This window comes from Nerophis lumbriciformis, linkage group LG20 (assembly GCF_033978685.3).
Source record: "Nerophis lumbriciformis linkage group LG20, RoL_Nlum_v2.1, whole genome shotgun sequence".
In the NCBI taxonomy this organism is placed as follows: domain Eukaryota; kingdom Metazoa; phylum Chordata; class Actinopteri; order Syngnathiformes; family Syngnathidae; genus Nerophis; species Nerophis lumbriciformis.
The window spans coordinates 42,088,026-42,115,332 of record NC_084567.2 but is presented as its reverse complement, the minus strand read 5'-3'; the positions used below and the strand labels follow the sequence as shown (position 1 = coordinate 42,115,332).

At 37.8% G+C, this 27,307-nt stretch overlaps 1 protein-coding gene across 1 annotated transcript in view; it reads left to right on the top strand.

Annotated features, from left to right (window-relative positions):
- Positions 1-27,307, top strand: part of cntfr (ciliary neurotrophic factor receptor) — an 850,210-nt gene that overhangs the window by 445,916 nt on the left and 376,987 nt on the right. The window contains exon 4 of the mRNA XM_061980911.2: positions 7,107-7,340. Within this exon, the coding sequence (XP_061836895.1) occupies positions 7,107-7,340 (234 nt within the window). The remainder of the gene's footprint in view (positions 1-7,106; positions 7,341-27,307) is intronic.

Sequence of the window (27,307 nt, the reverse complement as noted above, 5' to 3'; positions counted from 1 at the left end):
ATAATACCACCTTAACATTTGACAACCAACAATTGTACACCTATTTAATAATACCACCTTAACATTTGACAACCAACAATTGTACACCTATTTAATAATACCACTTTAACATTTGACAACCAAACAATGATACACCTATTTAATATACCACCTTAACATTTGACAACCAAACAATTATACACCTATTTAATAATACCGCCTTAACATTTGACAATCAAACAATTATACACCTATTTAATAATACCACCTTAACATTTGACAACCAACAATTGTACACCTATTTAATAATGCCACCTTAACATTTGACAACCAAACATCTGTACACCTATTTAATAATGCCACCTTAACATTTGACAACCAAACAATTATACACCTATTTAATAATACCACCTTAACTTTGGACAACCAAACAATTATACACGTATTTAATAATACCACCTTAACATTTGACAACCAAACAATTATACATCTATTTAATAATACCACCTTAACATTTGACAACCAAACAATTATACACCTATTTAATAATACCACCTTAACTTTGGACAACCAAACAATTATACACGTATTTAATAATACCACCTTAACATGTGACAACCAAACAATTATACACCTATTTAATAATACCACCTTAACATTGGACAACCAAACAATTATACACCTATTTAATAATACCACCTTAACATTTGACAACCAAACAATTATACACCTATTTAATAATACCACCTTAAAATTTGACAACCAAACAATTATACATCCATTTAATAATACCACCTTAATATGTGACAACCAAACAATTATACACCTATTTAATAATACCACCTTAACATTGGACAACCAAACAATTATACACCTATTTAATAATACCACCTTAAAATTTGACAACCAAACAATTATACATCCATTTAATAATACCACCTTAACATGTGACAACCAAACAATTATACACATATTTAATAATACCACCTTAACATGTGACAACCAAACAATTATACACATATTTAATAATACCACCTTAACATTTGACAACCAACAATTGTACACCTATTTAATACCACCTTAGCATTTGACAATTATACACCTATTTAATAATACCACCTTAACATGTGACAACATACAATTATACATCTATTTAATAATACCACCTTAACACGTGACCACCAAACAATTATACACTTATTTAATAATACCACCTTAACATGTGACAACCAAACAATTGTACACCTATTTAATAATACCACCTTAACATTTGACAACCAAACAATTATACACCTATTTAATAATGCCACCTTAACATTTGACCACCAAACAATTGTACACCTATTTAATAATACCACCTTAACATGTGACAACTAAACAATTATACACCTATTTAATAATACCACCTTAACATTTGACAACCAACAATTGTACACCTATTTAATACCACCTTAGCATTTGACAATTATACACCTATTTAATAATACCGCCTTAACATGTGACAACCAAACATTTATACATCTATTTAATAATACCACCTTAACATTTGACAACCAAACAATTATAGACCTTTTTAATAATACCACCTTAACATGTGACAACGAAACAATAATACATCTATTTAATATTACCACCTTAACATGTGACAACCAAACAATTATACACCTATTTAATAATACCACCTTAACATGTGACAACCAAAAAATTGAACACCTATTTAATAATACCACCTTAACATTTGACAACCAAACAATTATAGACCTTTTTAATAATACCACCTTAACATGTGACAACGAAACAATAATACATCTATTTAATATTACCACCTTAACATGTGACAACCAAACAATTATACACCTATTTAATAATACCACCTTAACATTTAACAACCAAACAATTATACACCTATTTAATAATACCACCTTAACATGTGACAACCAAACAATTATACACCTATTTAATAATACCACCTTAACATGTGTCAACCAAACAATTACACACCTATTTAATAATACCACCTTAACATGTGACAACCAAAAAATTGTACACCTATTTAATAATACCACCTTAACATTTGACAACCAAACAATTGTACACCTATTTAATAATACCACCTTAACACGTGACTGCCAAACAATTATACATCTATTTATTAATACCACCTTAACATGTGTCAACCAAACAATTATACACCTATTTAATAATACCACCTTAACATTGGACAACCAAACAATTATACACCTATTTAATAATACCACCTTAACATTGGACAACCAAACAATTATACATCTATTTAATAATACCACCTTAACATTTGACAACCAAACAATTATACACCTATTTAATAATACCACCTTAACATTTGACAACCAAACAATTATACACCCATTTAATAATACCACCTTAACATTTGACAACCAAACAATTGGACACCTATTTAATAATACCACCTTAACATGTGTCAACCAAACAATTATACATCTATTTAATAATACCACCTTAACATGTGACCACCAAACAAATGTACACCTATTTAATAATACCACCTTAACATGTGACAACCAAACATTTATACATCTATTTAATAATACCACATTAACATGTGACAACCAAACACTTATACATCTATTTATTAATACCACCTTAACAATTGACAACCAAACAATTATAAACCTATTTAATAATACCACCTTAACATTTGACAACCAAACAATTGTACACCTATTTAATAATATCACCTAAACATGTGACAACCAAACAATTATACACCTATTTAATAATACCACCTTAACTTTTGACAACCAAACATTTATACATCTATTTAATAATACCACCTTAACATTTGACAACAAAACAATTATACACCTATTTAATAATACCACCTTAACATTTGACAACAAACATTATACACCTATTTACTAATACCACCTTAACATGTGACAACCAAACAATTATACATCCATTTAATAATACCACCTTAACATGTGACAACCAAACAATTATACACCTATTTAATAATACCACCTTAACATTGGACAACCAAACAATTATACATCTATTTAATAATACCACCTTAACATTTGACAACCAAACAAGTATACACCTATTTAATAATACCACCTTAACATGTGACAACCAAACAATTATAAACCTATTTAATAATACCACCTTAACATGTGACAACCAAACAATTATACACCTATTTAATAAAACCGCCTTAACATTGGACAACCAAACAATTAAACACATATTCAATAATACCACCTTAAAATTTGACAACCAAACAATTATACATCCATTTAATAATACCACCTTAACATGTGACAACCAAACAATTATACACCTATTTAATAATACCACCTTAACATTTGACAACCAAACAATTATACACCTATTTAATAATACCACCTTAACATGTGACAACCAAACAATTATACACCTATTTAATAATACCCCATTACCACGTGACCACCAAACAATTATACACCTATTTAATAATACCACCTTAACATTTGACAACCAAACAATTATACACATATTTAATAATACCACCTTAACATTTGACAACCAAAAAATTGTACACCTATTTAATAATACCGCCTTAACATTTGACAACCAAACAATTATACACCTATTTAATAATACCACCTTAACATTTGACAACCAAACAATTGTACACCTATTTAATAATACCACCTTAACATTTGACAACCAAACAAATGTACACCTATTTAATAATACCACCTTAACAAGGGAAGCGGAAAAGGAAAAGGACAAGGAATCATTTCATGTTAATGCGGACAAGGATTTCCCTGCCATGAAATATAAATGTGTGTGTTGTGGGACTTGAAATAAACATGAAAGAGTGGCTTACATTAACATCTGTATCCTCTGCGCTCGTGTGAGAATCACCCCCCCCCCCCCCCCCCCAAAAAAAACTGACTCTGAGACATGAGAACGAAATCTTGACAAGCATTTGATCCCTTTTTTCTTCCTCTTTTCCGAGAAACTTCTCAAAAGACGGCGATCAATATTTCATTGTCGCGTTTTGTCGAGCTGTTGATCCGCCGTATTCACATGTTAATCTGACATCTTCACTTTGTGTGGTCCCGTCCGGGGCCCCCGGGAGAGGGGCCACCAAAGTGCATGGTAGTGACTTGAAATCCCATTAGGTTCACGTCATGTCGCTCTTAATCCCGCAATATCACTAAAACCCACAGCATGTTGATACTTCATCACATTTATTTAATTTTTTTAACAAACTTGAAACCAGTTCTCCTGGAAGTAGAACTGAATATACAAAACAAGTCCAATATAACTCCTGTGTCATTCCATAAAGGACCATTAAAAACTTTGCAGTCTATTCAATTGCATATAAGTTGAAAAGGATTTGTTGTATTCTCTTTTTATTTACCATTTACACAATGTGACAACTTCACATACTTGCCAACCTTGAGACCTCCGATTTCGGGAGGTGGGGGGTGGGGGGCGTGGTTAAGATATATATATATATATATATATAAGAAATACTTGACTTTCAGTGAATTCTAGCTATATATATATTTTTTTTATTACATATATATATATATATATATATGTATGTGTGGGGAAAAAAAATCACAAGACTACTTCATCTCTACAGGCCTGTTTCATGAGGGGGGGTACCCTCAATCGTCAGGAGATTTTAATGGGAGCATTCGCATACCATGGTTTATATAGGGCACAGAGTGGGTGGGTACAGGCTGGCCTAGGGGCGTGGTGATTGGTTCATGTGTTACCTAGGAGGTGTTTCCGTCTGTGGCGGCATGTTGTTACAATTTCGCTGCGCTTGTTGAGGGATGACAGGTCTGGACGGTAAATAATAAACAGTTTCTCTTTCAAGCATAGGTTGCATCTTTTATTACCACTATTGTAAGGTGTGCTGGATGCAAGAATTTGCCATGTTATTGAATATTCAACATTATTGTCTTTGAGGTCCCAAATGTGTTTGCTGAGTTCTGTGGTATTTCGCAGGTTTTTGTTCCTGAAAGAAGCCTTGTGGTTGTTCCATCTGGTTTTGAATTCACCCTCGGTTAATCCTACATATGTGTCGGATGTGTTAATGTCCTTGCGTATTACCTTAGATTGGTAGACAACTGATGTTTGTAAGCATCCCCCGTTGAGGGGGCAATCAGGTTTCTTTCGACAGTTACATGCTTTGTTGGTTTTGGAGTCGTTCTGACTGGGGGTCGACGGCTCATTTGCAATTGTTTTGTTGTGGTTTGAGATGATTTGTCGTATATTGTTCATGCAGCTGTAGCTCAATTTGATGTTGTTCTTGTTGAATACTTTTCTTAGGTTGTTGTCTTTGGGAAAGTGTTTGTCAATCAGGTTGAGGAATTTGTGTCCAATGTTCGTTGAGACGTTTTTGCTGTATGGGGGGTTGTACCAGATGATGTCGTTTCGTTTTTCTGTTCTTTTTTGGCTGGTTTCCTGGCGTGGGTTCATAGGTGAGGGTGAAATTGTATCCGCTTTCATCAAGGGCTTTTTGGTACGGGGGGGTTGCTTGGTCAAATTCAGCTTTGCTAGATGACAGCATCGATAGCCTTTTATTGATTCCGGTAGGTATTCTTTTCGTGGTGGTGGGTGGGTGGTTGCTGTCATGGTGCACGTATTGGAGTGTTGTGTTGGGTTTCGTGAATGGTTGGTAGCTGTTATTTCTCAGGTTGAAAGTGACGTCAAGGAAGTTGACGGTTTGCTTGTTGGCTTCAATCGTGATCCGTAGGCCGTTCTCTTTGAAAATTTGGCATATGCGCTTCTTGGTATTCTCGCTGCTCCTTGGCGAGGCGCGACACACTGCCAGTCCGTCATCACGGTAAATACCAAGGTTCAGATTGAGGCTAGCGAGCTGGGAGAGGAGGAAACTCCCATATATATATATATATATATATATATATATATATATATATATATATATATATATATATATATATATATATATATATATATATAAATAAATAAAATAAATACTTGAATTTCAGTGTTCATTTATTTACACATATACACACACATAACACTCATCTACTCATTGTTGAGTTAAGGGTTGAATTGTCCATCCTTGTTCTCTTCTCTGTCACTATTTCAGAACACACACATTATACAAATATACATTATAAAATCAATAAGAAAACGGGAGCTCTAATTTGGGAGTCTGAATTAGGATCAGAAGTTCCTATATAAACATTGCGCACTCACGTCGCCTTTTTTGTATTGATTACTGCAGCTGTGCACTGGATTCATTCACAAATACAAACTACAACTCACAAACGCTTTGGAGTTAGGCTCCACCATCAGAATGTGTACTTAAACTTATAAAGATCACATGGATATTATTCAGTGAGTTGATTCACCAAAACTAACCTGTTATACAGGAGGAAAAAAAGCACACAGGACGTTTCAATTGTTCACAGACTGGTCGCGCTCATCAGAATGACAAGACACTTCCGGTCTGCAGGTGATAGCATTCGATTGGGAAGAAACGCCCTACTGCCCCCTACTGACCAATGTGAATACTGATAAATGTGTAATGACAGCTCCAAAAACGAATTCAAACCACAAAATAAAATAAATAAATCAACACAAAAATGTGACACATTATGGGTGGGTCACATATGCATGTACAGTAGATGGCAGTATTGTCCTGTTTAAAAGTGTCACAACATTGCTGTTTACGGCAGACGAACTGCTTTACGGTAGACGAAAACGTGACTGCTGTTGTTGTGTGTTGTTACCGCGCTGGGAGGACGTTAATGAAACTGCCTAACAATAAACCCACATAAGAAACCAAGAACTCGCCCTCGATCATTAGCTGTTTATATTGTGGGAAAGCGGACGTGAGAACAGGCTGTCAACACGTCACTCAGGTCCGCATGGAGCTGGAGGGGGGCGTGGCTTCCAGCTCCGCCTGAATTTCGGGAGATTTTCGGGAGAAAATTTGTCCCGGGACGTTTTCGGGAGAGGCGCTGAATTTCGGGAGTCTCCTGGGAAAATCCGGGATGGTTTGCGAGTATGCAACTTCACTGCTTTTTGGGTTCTGTACAAGAAAGCTCACCTCAATATTCTCAAGCTGTGCTTCTTTGTACTAACAGCTGCCAGGAACCAATATGAGAGAATGGGCAGTGACGTCACCATGCAGTGCGGCTCTCTGGCCAACGACGCCTCGGTGTCATGGAAGGTCAACGGGACGGACGTGAAAGCCCAGCACCGCCTGGAGGGCCCCAGACTGATACTGACCCAAGTGGACCTGGGCCACAATGGACTCTACAGCTGCTTCCAGGACCCGAACGGCGAGAGACGGGACACCATCAACCTCCGCATCGGCAGTAAGTACCCAGACAATTATTCGTCTCTCAAATAGACTTTAAGTCTTGAATCATCCCAGTGGGGACATCTGCTGGATCCAGACTGAAGTATTCACACTGATTACAGTACGAGGACACACGTTGCATACTTGTGGATTATTAGTAACGAGAAACTGTTACCGTATTTTCCGTATATACAGGTAAAAGCCAGTAAATTAGAATATTTTGAAAAACTTGATTTATTTCAGTAATTGCATTCAAAAGGTGTAACTTGTACATTATATTTATTCATTGCACACAGACTGATGCATTCAAATGTTTATTTCATTTAATTTTGATGATTTGAAGTGGCAACAAATGAAAATCCAAAATTCCGTGTGTCACAGAATTAGAATATTACTTAAGGCTAATACAAAAAAGGGATTTTTAGAAATGTTGGCCAACTGAAAAGTATGAAAATGAAAAATATGAGCATGTACAATACTCAATACTTGGTTGGAGCTCCTTTTGCCTCAATTACTGCGTTAATGCGGCGTGGCATGGAGTCGATGAGTTTCTGGCACTGCTCAGGTGTTATGAGAGCCCAGGTTGCTCTGATAGTGGCCTTCAACTCTTCTGCGTTTTTGGGTCTGGCATTCTGCATCTTCCTTTTCACAATACCCCACAGATTTTCTATGGGGCTAAGGTCAGGGGAGTTGGCGGGCCAATTTAGAACAGAAATACCATGGTTCGTAAACCAGGCACGGGTAGATTTTGCGCTGTGTGCAGGCGCCAAGTCCTGTTGGAACTTGAAATCTCCATCTCCATAGAGCAGGTCAGCAGCAGGAAGCATGAAGTGCTCTAAAACTTGCTGGTAGACGGCTGCGTTGACCCTGGATCTCAGGAAACAGAGTGGACCGACACCAGCAGATGACATGGCACCCCAAACCATCACCCAACCATGCAAATTGTGCATTTCCTTTGGAAATCGAGGTCCCAGAGTCTGGAGGAAGACAGAAGAGGCACAGGATCCACGTTGCCTGAAGTCTAGTGTAAAGTTTCCACCATCAGTGATGGTTTGGGGTGCCATGTCATCTGCTGGTGTCGGTCCACTCTGTTTCCTGAGATCCAGGGTCAACGCAGCCGTCTACCAGCAAGTTTTAGAGCACTTCATGCTTCCTGCTGCTGACCTGCTCTATGGAGATGGAGATTTCAAGTTCCAACAGGACTTGGCGCCTGCACACAGCGCAAAATCTACCCGTGCCTGGTTTACGGACCATGGTATTTCTGTTCTAAATTGGCCCGCCAACTCCCCTGACCTTAGCCCCATAGAAAATCTGTGGGGTATTGTGAAAAGGAAGATGCAGAATGCCAGAACCCAAAAACGCAGAAGAGTTGAAGGCCACTATCAGAGCAACCTGGGCTCTCATAACACCTGAGCAGTGCCAGAAACTCATCGACTCCATGCCACGCCGCATTAACGCAGTAATTGAGGCAAAAGGAGCTCCAACCAAGTATTGAGTATTGTACATGCTCATATTTTTCATTTTCATACTTTTCAGTTGGCCAACATTTCTAAAAAAAATCCCTTTTTTGTATTAGCCTTAAGTAATATTCTAATTTTGTGACACACGGAATTTTGGATTTTTCATTTGTTGCCACTTCAAATCATCAAAATTAAATGAAATAAACATTTGAATGCATCAGTCTGTGTGCAATGAATAAATATAATGTACAAGTTACACCTTTTGAATGCAATTACTGAAATAAATCAAGTTTTTCAAAATATTCTAATTTACTGGCTTTTACCTGTATACTATATACCTAGAATTCACTGAAAGTCAATTTTTTTTTTAATTTATAAATATATATATATATATATATATATATATATATATATATGCACCGCATTAGATCAAATTCAAGCAAAAAGCACCACAATGACCACGAAAATGATTAGACGGACAAAAGCTGGAGCTGATGTCTGTTTAGCAATAATTATAGTCAAACCACTTCAGAACGCTGCCAGAAATGTCAGGTTTTGAAACAGCATAATTCATCATCTGAACCGAGGCAGGTGTTACTGTTTGTTATCATTTCTATTCCAGCGATGACTCGGGTCAACAATCTCACTTTAATGCAAATAAATCCTCGTAATGGAATTATTAAAAAGTACGCGCATGCCACAATCAGCTAAATGGCAAGGCCCGGCCCCAGGTGTAGGTTATTTTGATTATGTGCACCTGTCAGCCGGGAAACCATCCAACCGATGCAACATCTCCATGCAAATATGTGATGAATGAGTCTGTACGGGCGTGTGACAGTTGGCGTAATCTTCCTGACTATGATGAATTACACAATGATGCCACGACACTGAGCGGGTGATGGTTTCACGCGGTGGTTCACCGTGTCACGAGGGTGAATGACGTGTAAGTGAGTGAGTGAGTGAGGTGTACGCTATCATCTGTGTGTGTCTGTGTGCATCACAAGGACATTTGTGAGGCACAAAGCAGGATGTTTATTGTGTAACGCATAGGTCAGAAGACCATATTGGACCAAAAATAGAAAAACTAATTCTGTCTGGCGCTGCAAAAAAAATTTAAAATGTTATAAAAGTGGTTTAATGAATGCGACACATGATACAATTGTGAAGTGAATTTTCTCAAGTGACTCAAAGCGCTTTACATAGTGAAACCCAATATCTAAGACACATTAAAACCAGTGTGGGTGGTACTGGGAGCGGGTGGGTAAAGTGTCTTGCCCAAGGACACAACGGCAGTGACTAGGATGGGGAAAAGGTGGGATCGAACCTGCAACCCTCAAGTTAATGGCACAGCCGCTCTACCAACTGAGCTATACCGCCCCAAGTGTCTATATTATTTACGTTAGCCTACTATCGAAATTACTTTAAAAGCCTTATATAAGTGTTATAATGAAGACAACACATGAAGTAAGTGTCTATATTAGCTGTATTAGCCTACTATCAAAAGTACTTTAAAAGTGTTTTATGCATAATGAAGACAACACATGATGGAAGTGTATTTTAGCCTACTATCAAAATGACTTTAAAAGCCGTATTTAAGTGTTATAATGAAGGCAACACATGATGTAAGTGTCAATATGAGCTATATTAGCCTACTATCAAAATGACTTTAAAAGTCTTACATAAGTGTTATAATGAAGACAACACATGATGTGTTTGTATTAGTTATAGTAGCCTACTATCAAAATGACTTTAAAAGTTTTATATAAGTGTTATAATGAAGGCAACACATGATGTAAGTGTCTATATTGGTTTTATTAGCCTACTATCAAAATGACTTTAAAAGTCTTATATAAATGTTATGATAAAGACAACACATGATGTAAGTGTCTATATTAGCTATATTAGCCTACTATCAAAATGACTTTAAAAGTCTTATATAAGTGTTATAATAAAGACAACACATGATGTAAGTGTCTATATTAGCTATATTAGCCTACTATCAAAATGACTTTAAAAGTCTTATATAAGTGTTATAATGAAGACAACACATGATGTTTTTATATTAGTTATAGTAACCTACTATCAAAATGACTTTAAAAGTTGTATATAAGTGTTATAATGAAGGTAACACATGATGTAAGTGTTTATATTAGCCTACCATCAAAATGACTTTAAAAGTCTTATATAAGTGTTATAATGAAGACAACACATGTTGTAAGTGTCTATATTAGCTATATTAGCCTACTATCAAAATGACTTTAAAAGTCTTATATATGTGTTATAATGAAGGCAACACATGATGTAAGTGTCTATATATTAGTTATTTTAGCCTACTATTAAAATTACTTTAAAAGTCTTGTATAAGTGTTAGAATGAAGACAACACATGACGCAAGTGTCTATATTAGCTGTATTAGCCTACCATCAAAATTAATTTTTAAAGTGTTTTATACATAATGAAGACAACACATGATGTAAGTGTCTATACTAGTTGTTTTAGCCTACAATCAAAATGACTTTAAAAGCCTTATACAAGTGTTATAATGAAGGCAACACACGATGCAAGAGTCAATATTAGCTACATTAGCCTACTATCAAAATGACTTTAAAAGCCTTATATAAGTCGTATAATGAAGGCAACAGATGATGTAAGTCTCTATATTAGCTATAATAGCCTACTATCAAAATGACTTTAAAAGTCTTATATAAGTGTTATAATGAAGACAACACATGATGCAAGTGTCTATTATTAGCCGTATTAGTCTACTATCAAAATGACTTTAAAAGTATTTTATACATAATGAAGACAACACATGATGCAAGTGTCTATATTAGCTGTATTAGCCTACTATCAAAATGACTTTAAAAGTCTTATATGAGTGTTATAAACAAGACAACACATGATGTAAGTGTCTATAATAGTTATTCTAGCCTATTATCAAAATGACTTTAAAAGTGTTTTATACACAATGAAGGAAACACATGATATAAGTGTCTATATTAGTTATTTTAGCCTACTATAAAAATGACTTTAAAAGTCTTATATAAGTGTTATAATGAAGGCAACACACGATGCAAGTGTCAATATTAGCTACACTAGCCTACTATCAAAATGACTTTAAAAACCTTATATAAGTCTTATAATGAAGGCAACAGATGATGTAAGTGTCTATATTAGCTATAATAGCCTACTATCAAAATGACTTTCAAAGTCTTATATAAGTGTTATAATGAATACAACACATGATGCAAGTGTCTATTATTAGCCGTATTAGTCTACTATCAAAATGACTTTAAAAGTATTTTATACATAATGAAGACAACACATGATGCAAGTGTCTATATTAACTGTATTAGCCTACTATCAAAATGACTTTAAAAGTCTTATATGAGTGTTATAAACAAGACAACACATGATGTAAGTGTCTATATTAGTTATTCTAGCCTATTATCAAAATGACTTTAAAAGTGTTTTATACATAATGAAGGAAACACATGATATAAGTGTCTATATTAGTTATTTTAGCCTGCTATCAAAATGACTTTAAAATTCTTATATAAGTGTTATAATGAAGGCAACACATGATGTAAGTGTCTATATTAGCTATATTAGCCTACTATCAAAATGCTGATGCAGAAATGTTGTATTGAAATTTTTATTCTACACATTTTTGCAACATTGGAAATCATTAGTAACATGGAGGATACTCAGATGGTGAGATAACTCCTGGAAATTATTGTCTTTTAATGGCCAAAGGTACAGATGTGTGTGTCCAAGTGTAAGGAAACGTCAGGCTGTCTTCTTCTAATGGATTCATTATAATCTTTGCAAGCTGGGTAACGTTTGCTGTGGTCTGGAACAACATGGCGAACTAACAACTATCAGAAAAGCAGCCAATATTACATACAGATAATGTGTCATGAGAACTGCACATATAAATTAAACACACAGAGGACATGAGTAAAGGAAATTAAATGAGCTCAAATATAGCAACAAACGAGGCATAATGATGCAATATGTACAAGCAGCTAGCCTAAATAGCATGTTAGCATGCACTGACCAAATATGCCTGATTAACACTCCAACAAGTCAATAACATCAACAAAGCTCAACTTTGTGCAATTCACGCACAGCATAAAAAGTTTGGTGGACAAAAGGAGACAAATAAGGAGTGGCATAAAACACGTCTTTCTGTGGCAGCGTCGGAGAAAGTCGTACATGTAAACAAGCCACGATGAGTTCAAGGATGGCTGAAATTAGTAGGACAAAACGGCGCTTGCCAAATCCTCTCATGAGTGAAGCATGTTGAATATAAACAAAGGGATTTACAGGTAAAAGCCAGTAAATTAGAATATTTTGAAAAACTAGATTTATTTCAGTAATTGCATTCAAAAGGTGTAACTTGTACATTATATTTATTCATTGCACACAGACTGATGCATTCAAATGTTTATTTCATTTAATTTTGATGATTTGAAGTGGCAACAAATGAAAATCCAAAATTCCGTGTGTCACAAAATTAGAATATTACTTAAGGCTAATACAAAAAAGGGATTTTTAGAAATGTTGGCCAACTGAAAAGTATGAAAATGAAAAATATGAGCATGTACAATACTCAATACTTGGTTGGAGCTCCTTTTGCCTCAATTACTGCGTTAATGCGGCGTGGCATGGAGTCGATGAGTTTCTGGCACTGCTCAGGTGTTATGAGAGCCCAGGTTGCTCTGATAGTGGCCTTCAACTCTTCTGCGTTTTTGGGTCTGGCATTCTGCATCTTCCTTTTCACAATACCCCACAGATTTTCTATGGGGCTAAGGTCAGGGGAGTTGGCGGGCCAATTTAGAAGAGAAATACCATGGTCCGTAAACCAGGCACGGGTAGATTTTGCGCTGTGTGCAGGCGCCAAGTCCTGTTGGAACTTGAAATCTCCATCTCCATAGAGCAGGTCAGCAGCAGGAAGCATGAAGTGCTCTAAAACTTGCTGGTAGACGGCTGCGTTGACCCTGGATCTCAGGAAACAGAGTGGACCGACACCAACAGATGACATGGCACCCCAAACCATCACCCAACCATGCAAATTTTGCATTTCCTTTGGAAATCGAGGTCCCAGAGTCTGGAGGAAGACAGGAGAGGCACATGATCCACGTTGCCTGAAGTCTAGTGTAAAGTTTCCACCATCAGTGATGGTTTGGGGTGCCATGTCATCTGCTGGTGTCGGTCCACTCTGTTTCCTGAGATCCAGGGTCAACGCAGCCGTCTACCAGCAAGTTTTAGAGCACTTCATGCTTCCTGCTGCTGACCTGCTCTATGGAGATGGAGATTTCAAGTTCCAACAGGACTTGGCGCCTGCACACAGCGCAAAATCTACCCGTGCCTGGTTTACGGACCATGGTATTTCTGTTCTAAATTGGCCCGCCAACTCCCCTGACCTTAGCCCCATAGAAAATCTGTGGGGTATTGTGAAAAGGAAGAAGCAGAATGCCAGACCCAAAAACGCAGAAGAGTTGAAGGCCACTATCAGAGCAACCTGGGCTCTCATAACACCTGAGCAGTGCCAGAAACTCATCGACTCCATGCCACGCCGCATTAACGCAGTAATTGAGGCAAAAGGAGCTCCAACCAAGTATTGAGTATTGTACATGCTCATATTTTTCATTTTCATACTTTTCAGTTGGCCGACATTTCTAAAAATCCCTTTTTTGTATTAGCCTTAAGTAATATTCCAATTTTGTGACACACGGAATTTTGGATTTTCATTTGTTGCCACTTCAAATCATCAAAATTAAATGAAATAAACATTTGAATGCATCAGTCTGTGTGCAATGAATAAATATAATGTACAAGTTACACCTTTTGAATGCAATTACTGGAATAAATCAAGTTTTTCAAAATATTCTAATTTACTGGCTTTTACCTGTATAACAATTAGGAAGGTTTGTTCTCCTACAGAAAATATATTTAAACAAAAAATACATATTTTGTTCAATTTTTACCATTTTTGCACATCTCTGAAAGAGGTCCAGAGAGCCACTAGGGCGGCGCTAAAGAGCCACATTATGATTTGTGTACCTAATTACCAGTTTGCCAGTCTAACTGTGATACAGGTTGATGACATCTTTTCATTTTTGTCGTCTTTTTTTTTTTTACTCCCTAAACTTTTTTTCTTTGGCTCTTTCCCCCCGCTATCAGTCCGACACAGTTCTTGCATATTTACTCGCGTTGTCGTTCGTTCCCTCCGTCACGGCGGCGTTCTATTTATATCTGCCATTTTTGTTCATTATGTTAACTGTCAGCCACCAAATGTTGAAAGTGTTGCACGGATACAACCATCATGACACCTCGACAGGCTACACTTGTCCTGATTACCGTCATGACGCCGGCTGGATTTTATGCAGCGTTTATTACTGGCATGTTGTGTTGAACACACGTAAACTGACAGAGAGGGGGTCAGTGGATGCTGAAGCGCATACTGAGTCTGCTTGCAAGTACTCTGTGCGTGTGCGCTGCCGAACCTGCTCCTCTCATCGTAAAACCAGCAATGTCGCGGTACTATACTAATACCGGTATACCGTACAAGCCTATAAGCAACACATACCCATTTAGATATTCAGCACCTTGGTATCCATTTGAGTGTCATTTCCCTTTTTTTAGGTAAACAGGCCTATTTTTAATAGTGACAAATCCATTACAGTGTGCCTATTAGGCTGATTACAAGTTCAATTAAATTGTGGTTCCAGACACATCTGGTAGCATTTTTAATTTTAGCTACAAATTATTTTCCAGCTCTGTCTGACATAATGTGGCAGTTTTTGATTAGATTTCCAGTCTTGGAACATAACTTTAAATCACATTTCCCCGTTTTTTTAAAGTTCTATTAAAGAACACTTCTGCGGTTGGTTAGGAATTTAAAGGGGACGAGTTGAAGGTGCATTTAGTTCCCTTGTTAAAAGGAATGCACATATTCTCCCCAAATGACTCTTATTTTGCAGACACTGGCACATGCCAATTGATTCAAATTGGTAAAAGTAATAGTAAATAAGCAGTTAGCGAAAAATAAAAAATAATACAGAAATGACAACTGATTCCTAATTGATTTATAACAATTAGGAAGGTTTGTTCTCTTACAGAAAATATATTTAAACAAAAAATATATATTTTGTTCAATTTTTACCATTTTTGCACATCTCTGAAAGAGGTCCAGAGAGCCACTAGGGCGGCGCTAGAGAGCCACATTATGATTTTGTGTACCTAATTACCAGTTTGCCAGTCTAACTGCGATACAGGTCGATGATTCCATGACATCTTTTCATTTTTGTCATCTTTTTTTTTTTTTTACTCCCTAAACTTTTTTCTTTGGCTCTTTCCCCCGCTATCAGTCCAACACAGTTCTTGCATATTTACTCGCGTTGTCGTTCGTTCCCTCCGTCACGGCGGCGTTCTATTTATATCTGCCATTTTTGTTCATTATGTTAACTGTCAGCCACCAAACGTTGAAAGTGTTGCACGGATACAACCATCATGACACCTCGACAGGCTACACTTGTCCTGATTACCGTCATGACGCCGCCTGGATTTTATGCAGCGTTTATTACTGGCATGTTGTGTTTAACACACACACACACACACACACACACACACACTCTTATTAATAGGATAAGAAATAACCATCTGTCAGGTTGTTGTTGTTGTTAACACTCTTTGCAATATTTTTCCTCAAACAGTGGCATTTTTGCTCAAATTGAGCTTTTTCTCATGTTGTAAATTAATTTTTTTGGGGCTTTTACACAAACACATCATCAAAATGTATAATTTTTTGGGGTGAATATATTGTAGTAAACCTTTTTTTATTGGCAATATTATACAGAGGTGGGACCAAGTCATTGTTTTGCAAGTCACAAGTAAGTCTCAAGTCTTTGCCCTCAAGTCCGAGTCAAGTCCCGAGTCAAGACAGGCAAGCCCCGAGTCAAGTCCAAAGTCAAGACTGGAAAGTCTCAAGTCAAGTCCTAAGTCCTGCATTTTGAGTTTCGAGTCCTTTCAAGTCCTTTTAACCACAGACTAATATATTAACACAGATTGTTGTATGCTTTTCAAACGCTGTATTTATTTATTAAAACAAGTGCATTTTAAATTGCAGGAAAGAAAATTGTGCTGACATTGCACTTTATAATAGCACTATTAACCAGTCATTTTAAACATTAACTCATTCCTTTACAGAACAAACACATTGAAAAATAAAGTGCAAATGTACTTATTTGTACAAAAGTGTTAACATTGAAAAAACATGACATATACGTGAACATAACAAAAAAGTTGTACTTTTTATATGTCAGGGCCCTATGCTGCATTGCATTTGCAAAAGACCAAATTAGCCAAGAGTCTGTCAGTCATTTGTGCACGATGGGGGCGTAGTATGATGCCACCATGGCTGAAAACTCGCTCCACTGGAGCACTGGAGGCAGGCACTGCCAAGACTCTCATGGCCACTCGGAACAGTGAAGGAAGAGTCTTCATGTTCAATGCCCAGAACAAAAGGGGGGAGAGAGTTGTTTTGGGTTGGTGCACTACTTGTAAGTGTATCTTGTGTTTTTTATGTTGATTTAATTAAAAAAAGAAGAAAAAAAAGAAAAAATTCTTGTGCGGCCCGATACCAATCGATCCATGGACCAGTACCGGGCCGCGGCCCGGTGGTTGGGGACCACTGAGGTAAACAACCAACAGTATGTCAGAAAGCTAGCTAAAACGGTACACATATTCATAATATAGTATACATTTTAACTGACCTTTATTTGACTATTTTTGTCTTTTTTTAGGTGGCTAAAATACGCGGTGCTGCTGACCGCCGTCTAACGTTACGTGTGATATATTGACTAACGTAACCCTGCTTAAAAAATCACTGAACAAAAAGTATGAATAAGGTAGTGAACTGCAACAGATTCCCGTGTTTGCAATAACGTTATAACGTTAGCAGTGAGTTTACAGCCTCACTGATTTAACTACACAGCAAATAAAAGTCACGTTACTTAGCCAATAAACGTTATCTTACATTCAAAACTTACCGTTCTTTGTCCAACTTCAAATGCCGGACGAAGTTGGAAGTTGTTGCCTCTCCATCAGTCATTTTCGAACCGCATGTGTTGCATACTGCAAACCGTTTTGTGTTGACCACCTCGTAATTTTTATACCCAAACGAAAATATTTTAGGTATCATTTTTTGTTCACTGGCGTGTAGTTTGGACATGTCTTCTTCGTTGGTTGTCCTGCAATTTGATTGGATGAATGCTGTGTGATGAAAACAAAGTAGATGTAATTTGATTGGCTGTTGTACTGAGAGCACACCAGCTGACACACGCAACGCTGATAGACAAGTACACAATGAAAAATACGGAGCGCTCCCGAATAACTTTTTCATCTTTGGGTTTTGGGGAAAGTAGCAAGTCATGTCAAGTCATGTCAATTCAAAAGGCTCAAGTCCAAGTGAAGTCACAAGTCATTGATGTTAAAGTCTAAGTCCAGTTGCAAGTCTTTTTACATTTTGTCAAGTCGAGTCTAAAGTCATCAAATTCATGACTCGAGTCTGACTCGAGTCCAAGTCATGTGACTCGAGTCCACACCTCTGGCAATATACACTCTTAGAAATAAGGGTTCTAAAAGGGTTCTTCTACAAGGGCTGAGTTTCTAACTGGAACCATTTGCTTCTGAAAAACCCTTTCCCGAAGAAAGGGTTTTTCAAGGGTTCTTGGTAACGCTAATGGTTCCAGTAAGAACCATTTTGATCCAGAGAACCCTTTAAAACCCCTTTTCTGAATAATTGGTTTTAAAAGGGTTCTCACTAACACTAAGGGTTCCAGTAAGAACTATTTTGATCCAGAGAACCGTTTTTGGAAGAAAGAGTTCTTCAGGGATTGTTGAAAGCATGGGTAAGATCCTGTGTCACCAGGGACATACTTCCTGATAACATTTGCCAATAATGGTGCCTATCTCTAAATAAATGTTTTTCTCATTAAAATGTTTTGAATGTTTGTTCAATGTCAACATGATAAATGACCACAATATAACTGATCTGTAGAATACAATATGGTTCTTTATAGAACCCTCAGAAGACAAGACGGTTATCGGTGAAAACCTTTGAAAAGGGATGTTTTTAGAACCCCCTGTGTCAGGTCTAGATGAAACCCTTGAAACATGAAAGAGTTCTTTGTGGAACTCCCTGTGTGGGTTCTAGATGAAACCCTTGAAACCTGAAAGGGTTCTTAGTGGAACTCCCTGCATGGGTTCTAGATGAAACCCTTGACAAACGAAAGGGTTCTTAGTGGAACTCCCTGTGTGGGTTCTAAATAAAACCCTTGAAATACAAAAGGGTTCTTAGTGGAACTCCCTGCGTGGGTTCTAGTTGAAAGTCTTGAAATACAAAAGGGTTCTTAGTGGAACTCCCTGTGTGGGTTCTAGATGAAACCCTTGAAATACGAAAGGGTTCTTAGTGGAACTCCCTGTGTGGGTTCTAGATGAAACCCTTGAAACATGAAAGGGTTCTTAGTGTAACTCCCTGCGTGGGTTCTTTGTAGAACCTCTCATGGGGGGTTCTGGGTGGAACCTTACACACACAGTTCTAGGTAGAACCCTCCGAAAGGGTTCCAGGTGGAACCTTTATAAAAAGGTTCTACCTGGAGCCAAAAAGGGTTCTCCTATGAGGATGAGCCGAAGAACCTTATATGGTTCTACTTAGCACTTTTATTTCTAAGAGTGTAGCTCATTTGCATTGCGATCACTTACCTGCACACCGTATTTACTAAAGATGTTTTTGTGTACCATATTTTCTGGCGCATTGCTCATGATCGGGTCCATTATAAGAAAAATTGAAAAGTTTGGGGAACAACAGCAACTCAGCCGCCAAGTGGCAAGGCCACGTAAACTGACAGAGAGGGGGTCAGCGGATGCTAAAGCGCATAGTGCAAAGACTTTCTGCACAGTCAGTTGCTACAGAGCTCCAAAAGTCATGTGACCTTACAATTAGCCCACGTACAGTACGCAGAGAGCTTCACGGAATGGCTTTCCATGGCCGAGCGGCTGCATCTAAGCCATACGTCTCCAAGGTGACCGTGGGTGTGCATGCAAAACCTCATTTAGATATGGAAGTCTGCACCACTTTTGTACGAATTATGAATTGTAACACAGTCTTAGTAGATCAACGTCAACACAACCACTAATAGTACACGCTATTTCCAAGTTTGCACATGCTACTTAGCAATTGCATTGAGATCACTTAGGGACATACCTGCAGACCGTATTTACTAAAGATGTTTTTGTGTACCATATTTTCTGGCGCATTGCCCATGAGCGGGTCCATTCGGCTTTATTATAAGAAAAATTTAAAAGTTTGGGGAACAACAGCAACTCAGCCGCCAAGTGGCAAGGCCACGTAAACTGACAGAGAGGGGTCAGCGGATGCTGAAGCGCATAGTGCAAAGACTTTCTGCACAGTCAGTTGCTACAGAGCTCCAAAAGTCATGTGTACCTTACAATTAGCCCACGTACAGTACGCAGTGAGCTTCACGGAATGGCTTTCCATGGCCGAGCGGCTGCATCTAAGCCATACGTCTCCAAGGTGACCGTGGGTGTGCATACAAATCCTCATTTAGATAGGGAAGTCTGCACCTCTTTTGTACCAATTATCAATTGTAACTCAGTCTTAGTAGATCACCGTCAACACAACCACTAATAGTACACGCTATTTCCAAAAAGCGACATCAATGCATAAAGGATATCACCACATGGGCTCAGAAACACTTCAGAAAACCACTGTCAGTAACTACAGTTGGTCGCTACATCTGTAAATGCAAGTTAAAACTCTACTATGCAAAGCCAAAAGCCATTTGTCAACAACACCCAGAAACGCCGCCGACTTCGCTGAGCTCAAGCTCATCTAAGATGGACTGATACAAAGTGGAAAAGTGTTCTGTGGTCTGACGAGTCCACATTTCAAATTTTTTTTGGAAACTGTGGACGTCGTTTCCTCCGGACCAAAGTGGAAAAGAACCATCCGGACTGTTATAGGCGCAAAGTGTAAAAGCCATCATGTGTGATGGTATGGGGGTGTATTAGTGCCCAAGACATGGGTAACTTACACATCTGTGAAGGCACCATTAATGCTGAAAGGTACATACAGGTTTTAGAGCAACGTTATAATGGACGCCCCTGCTTATTTCAGCAACTTACACATCTGTGAAGGCACCATTAATGCTGAAAGGTACATACAGGTTTTAGAGCAACATTATAATGGACGCCCCTGCTTATTTCAGCAACTTACACATCTGTGAAGGTATCATTAATGCTGAAAGGTACATACAGGTTTTAGAGCAACGTTATAATGGACGCCCCTGCTTATTTCAGCAACTTACACATCTGTGAAGGCATCATTAATGCTGAAAGGTACATACAGCTTTTGGAGCAACATACGTTGCCATCCAAGCCAGGTTATCATGGACGCCCCTGCTTATTTCAGCAAGACAATGCCAAGCCACGTGTCACAACAACGTAGCTTCGTAGTAAAAGAGTGCGGGTACTAGACTGGCCTGCCTGTAGTCCAGACCTGTCTCCCATTGAAAATGTGTGGCGCATTATGAAGCCTAAAATATGAGAAGGGAGACTGTTGAACAACTTAAACTGTACATCAAGCAAGAATGGGAAATAATTATCCTCAGTTCCCAAACGTTTACTGAGTGTTGTTAAAAGGAAAGGCCATGTAACACACTGGTATAAATTCTAAGTTAATGATTATTTGCAAAAAAAAATGAAGTAACCAAGTTCTCTTGCATATTCCGCTTTGGTTGCCTATTGATGCTGAACATTCATCCATCCATCCATTTGCTACCGCTTGTCCCGTATTACCCATATTTTTTAATCAAGGTGTGGAGGCAATTAATACATGCCAGTCATTTTTGGCTGACCTATGTGTTGGTTTCAGTCAAGTTATGTTTGTAAGCCTTAAATGAAACATTCAGTTTTCGGCTTCACTTTATTAGATCTATTTTAAAGCATGTTCTACATATTTATGGCCTAAATAAAGCGACATTTAATCATACCAATTGAGGAATGAACTAAAGATATCAACATGACAGTAGTGTTGGCCACTCATAGCGTGGTGATCAGTATCGGCGTTAGGGCTGCAAAGGGGTGGAAAAGTTTCCGGTAAATTTCCGGAAACTTTCCGGAAGGTTTCTGGAAAGTTTTCGGAAACTTTCCGGAAATTTACCCAGGAAAGGTTTAGGGTTAGGGTTTAAGGTTTAAGGGTTAGGTTTAGGGTTTAACGGTTAGGGTTTAGAGTTAGGGTCGGGTTAGGGTTAGGGTTAGGGTTAGGGTTAGGGTTAGGGATAGGGTTAGGGTTGAGGGTTGAGGGTTTAGGATAGGGTTAGGGTTAGGGTTAGGGTTAGGGTTAGGGTTAGGGTTTAGGGTTAGGGTTAGGGTTAGGATTAGGCATAAGGAAAATAGTTGTTTAGGGTTAGGGCTAGGGTTGGGGGTCGGGTTAGGATTAGGGTTATGGTTAGGGTTAGGCATAAAGAAAGAGAGTTGGTTAGGGTTAGGGTTAGGGTTAGGGTTAAGGTTGAGGGTTGAGGCTTTAGGATAGGGTTAGGGTTGGGATTAGGGTTAGGGTTGGTGATAAGGATAGGGATAGGTTTAGGATAGGGTTAGGGTTAGGGTTAGGGTTAGGGTTAGGGTTGGGGTTGGGGTTAGGGTTAGGGTTAGAGTTGGGGTTGGGGTTTCGTTAGGGTTAGGGTTGGGGTTGGGGTTGGGGTTAGGGTTGGGGTTAGGGTTAGGGTTAGGATTAGGATTAGGGTTAGGGTTAGGGTTAGGCATAAGGAAAATAGTTGGTTAGGGTTAGGGCTAGGGTTGGGGGTCGGGTTAGGGTTAGGGTTAGTGTTAGGGTTAGGGTTCGGGTATAGGGTTAGGGTTGAGGGTTGAGGGTTTAGGGTTAGGGTTAGGGTTGGTTTGGGGTTAGGGTTAAGGTTAGGGTTTAGGGTTAGGGTTTAGGGTTTGGGTTGGGTTGGGTTAGGGTTGGTGATAAGGATAGGGATAGGTTTTGGATAGGGTTAGGGTTAGGGTTAGGGTTAGGGTTGGGGGTCGGGTTAGGATTAGGGTTAGGGTTAGGGTAAACCCTAACCCTAACCCTAACCCTAACCCTATTGTATCCTCCTACGGTGTGTAGTGAAGCATGTTTAGCTTCTCCTCATCCTCCAGTGATAATGCTACATGTAAGAAACTTACTTTATTTGTCGCCATGGAGGCCAGGATTAGTGATTTAAAAGTAGCTAAAACACGGTGGATGGATGTTAGCCGCTAGCTAGCTAGCCATGTCTCAAAGCACCTCTTCCTGAGGGTGTTTCAGTGTTATAACTTCACCTTTATCTTGACTTTTTACACCAAAATGCGTCCATTCTCCCTTTTCTGTCTACACACTGTGTCTGCTTGTAAGTACTCTGTGTGTGTGCGCTGCCGAACATGCTCCTCTCATGGTAAAACCAGCAATGTCGCGGTACTATACTAATGCCGGTATACCGTACAAGCCTATAAGCAACATATATCCATGTAATTTCCCTTTTTTTTAGTAAACAGGCCTATTTTTAATAGTGACAAACCCATTACAGTGTGCCTATTAGGCTGAAGTTCAATTCAATTGTGGTTCCAGACACATCTGGTAGCATTTTTTAATTTTAGCTACAAATTATTTTCCAGCTCTGTCCGACATAATGTGGCAGTTTTCGATTAGATTTCCAGTCTTGGAACATAACTTTAAATCACATTTCCCCGTTTTTTTTAAAAGTTCTATTAAAGAACACTTCTGCGGTTGGTTAGGAATTTAAAGGGGACGAGTTGAAGGTGCATTTAGTTCCCTTGTTAAAAGGAATGCACATATCCTCCCCAAATGACTCTTATTTTGCAGACACTGGCACATGCCAATTGATTCAAATTCCCTTTCCCTTGGTAGTTTTTTTTTTTTTTTTTTTCCCTGTGGATACCCACACACACACACACACACACACACACACACACACACACACACACAAAAGCCCACTCAGGGGACCTGTGCTACATCGCTGGGTAATGGATTTGTCTTGTCTCTTTGCAGACAGACTGCTATTGGGAGTGTGAACACATAAAAGTTGCGTCCCATCGGGGACTTCCTGTTTAAACCGGGAAGCGTTTGGCCCCACATGCAAGGCCGCGGCAAGAACTACTCGGCTTACGTTTTAATTAATCCCATTGCTTCCCCCCCCCCGCTCGTCCGTCAATCACAGTAAACAGGAAGTACCTGCCGGCAGGATGTACTGTACATGGCCGCGGAAATTAATTTAACTGGTTGTCATCCTCACACCTCCTGGGTCTATTCCAGCAGATTGAAAAATATGTATTTTCAAACAAATACCGGAGTATAAGGCGCACTGCTGATGAATGGTCTATTTTTGATCTTTTTTCAAATATATCAGGTCTATTTTCATACAAAAGGCGCACCGGATTATAAGGCTATGTGGAGGGGGGGCGTGGTCTGCGGGCCTGCCGCAAAGCGGGGTGTATAAGGACGGGCCTCGAAGTAATTCACAGGTGAGTAGATTGCCCAGCTGGGGCTTGGTTATCTAAATACCTGTCGCCCTTATTAGCAGCAGCCGGCACGAGAGACGTGGTGGGAGTTGGAGTTGGAGACAGAGAGCACAAACAGAAACATATTACTGGAAAGATAAATATTTTAAATAAAACATTTGATTCAAACTGTCTACCGGGCTCCCGAAGATCTGTCGGCGTCAGGAGAGGGAAACCTCACAGGCGCATTATGATTTTTTTCTAAATGTAAAAGACTTCCTTGTGGTCTACATAACATGTAATGGTGGTTCTTTGGTCAAAATGTTCTCTTCTCTTCTCCCCGTCATCTTTGTTGTAGCGGTGTAGCGTGCAAGGACGGGGGTGGAAGAAGTGTCAAAAGATGGCGCTAACTGTTTTAATGACATTCAGACTTCAATCAATAACGAAGCAGCATCTCCTCATCCGGAAACAACGACAATAAAAAAAAACGTCCGACCGGAACTCTCTAATAGCTAAAGTTCCTTGGGTGAATAATGTAAACTCACTACACCGGTATGTTTTAGTGCTTTCATGGCGAGTTTACTGACATATATAAGTAAGAAATGTACACTACTTTATATTAGAAATGGCAACAGTGGAGGATGAATGTCACATAACAAGAAGATAGAGACAAAGAAGAAGCTTATCGACTATTTTCGGGACTTATGCAGATCCCAAATACACATCAGCGGGTACCAGAAGGCAAGAAAAGTTGCTTTTGCATAATATTGTGAAACAAAGCACCAGATAATATGTCTTACCTTATACACACACCATAATAATACTCCTATGTTGAAGCACAGTACAATCCATCAAGCGGTGTGGCTTCATAGCTTACCAAAGTCCTACTAAAACATTTTGATAGATTTTTAAGCGCCGTGTGTAATGTTCTATATTTTCAATGGAACATATAACATTACGGTGTTGTTTACTTGAGTCATATTGCAGTCTACACGTTTCTCGTATATGTGACTGCCATCTACTGGTCACACTTGTCATTTCACCTTTACCAAATAAAATAGCTCCGAGGTCGGTAAGCATAAATATCACATAACAAGAAGACAGAGAAAAAGAAGAAGTTATGACTACAATGGCGGATGCGCACACATTTTCAGGACTTATGCAGATCCCAAATACACATCAGCAGGTACCAGAATGTAAGAAAAGTTAGTTTTGCATAATATTGTGAAACAAAGCGCCAGATAATATGTCTGCTAATAAGTGCCATTTCCAGGTCCTTATACACACACCATAATAATACTGGTATGTTTATTCCGCCGACAATCCATCAGGCGGTGCGAATTCATAGCTTACCAAAGTCGTACTAAAAACATTTTGACAGATCTTTGAGTGTCGTGTGTAATGTTCTATATTCTCAATGGAACATTTCAAGTTTTGGTGTTGTTTACTGCCATAATATTGCAGTCTACATGTATCTCTTATGTATGACTGCCATCTACTGGTCACACTTATTGTAACACCATGTACCAAATAAAATAGTTTGAGGTGATTGATTGAGAAACTGAAAGGGTTTTAAGTGTGCCTTATAGTTAGAAAAAGACGGTATTTTTAAGAGTTAGTGGTATTCATTCACTTGCAGATGTACTTTATACCCATTATAAACCGTTTTCTTTTTAAGTAACAACACTTCCTGAACATTCCGCCTTACAGTCCGAAAAATACGATAGGCAGATGTTTTAAATTGATCTTAAATCTTTATATATCTAGAAAGGGTGGTCCTAAAAAGGTAGGCATTTTTCCGAGGTCTCAAAAAGGTAATAATTCCAAGAATGTGTGTGTGTGTGTGTGTGTGTGTGTGTGTGTGTGTGTGTGTGTGTGTGTGTGTGTGTGTGTGTGTGTGTGTGTGTGTGTTCCTGTATTCCTACCCTTCTTGGGACATGAAGAAGGAAAAGTATCTTCCATATGAGGAGGTGTGAACAAGTGATGACATAAATCAGTAACATTGCATTTAATAGACAATGTCTCATTTGCACCCCTGCTGGTGACATCTATCAACATGAGGGTGGTCCCAAAAAGGCGGGATTTTTCAAATTGACTGTGTGTCGCTTTTAAAAGTGCTCCCCCTCCGGTCAACATATGAAATAACAAGTGTGTGTAAAAATTTAAAGTGCTCCCCCTCTGGTCAACATATGAAATAACAAGTGTGTGTAAAAATTCAAAGTGCTCCCCCCTCTGGCCAACATATGTAATACATGTGTTTAAGAAATTGAAATGCACCCCCTTTGGCCAAAATTTATTAAAAAAAAAAAATTGGCAATGTGATACAAGTCAGACTTTTATATGATAAATGTCACCATTTTAGATTAAAAAGTAATAATCTTACATTAAAAAGTAATACATTTATGAGAAAATATTGCAATATTACAGAAACAGAAAGAATATGAGAATTTTTCAGTTGGTTTTTTTTGTAATCGGTTTTTAATCTTTATTATTTACTATATACTATATATATATATATATATATATATATATATATATATATACTATATATATATATATATATATATATATATACTATATATATATATATATATATATATATATATATATATATATTTATTATTTACTATATACTATATATATATATATATATATATATATATATATATATATATATATATATATATATATAGTATATAGTAAATAATAAAGATTAAATTATATACTATATATATATATATATATATATATATATATATATATATATATATATATATATATAGTATATAGTAAATAATAAAGATTAAAAACCGATTACAAAAAAATATATATATATATCAGAATCAGAATCAGAATCAGAATCAGCTTTATTATTTTATTTTATTTATATATATATATATATATATATATATATATATATATATATATATATATATATATATATATATATACA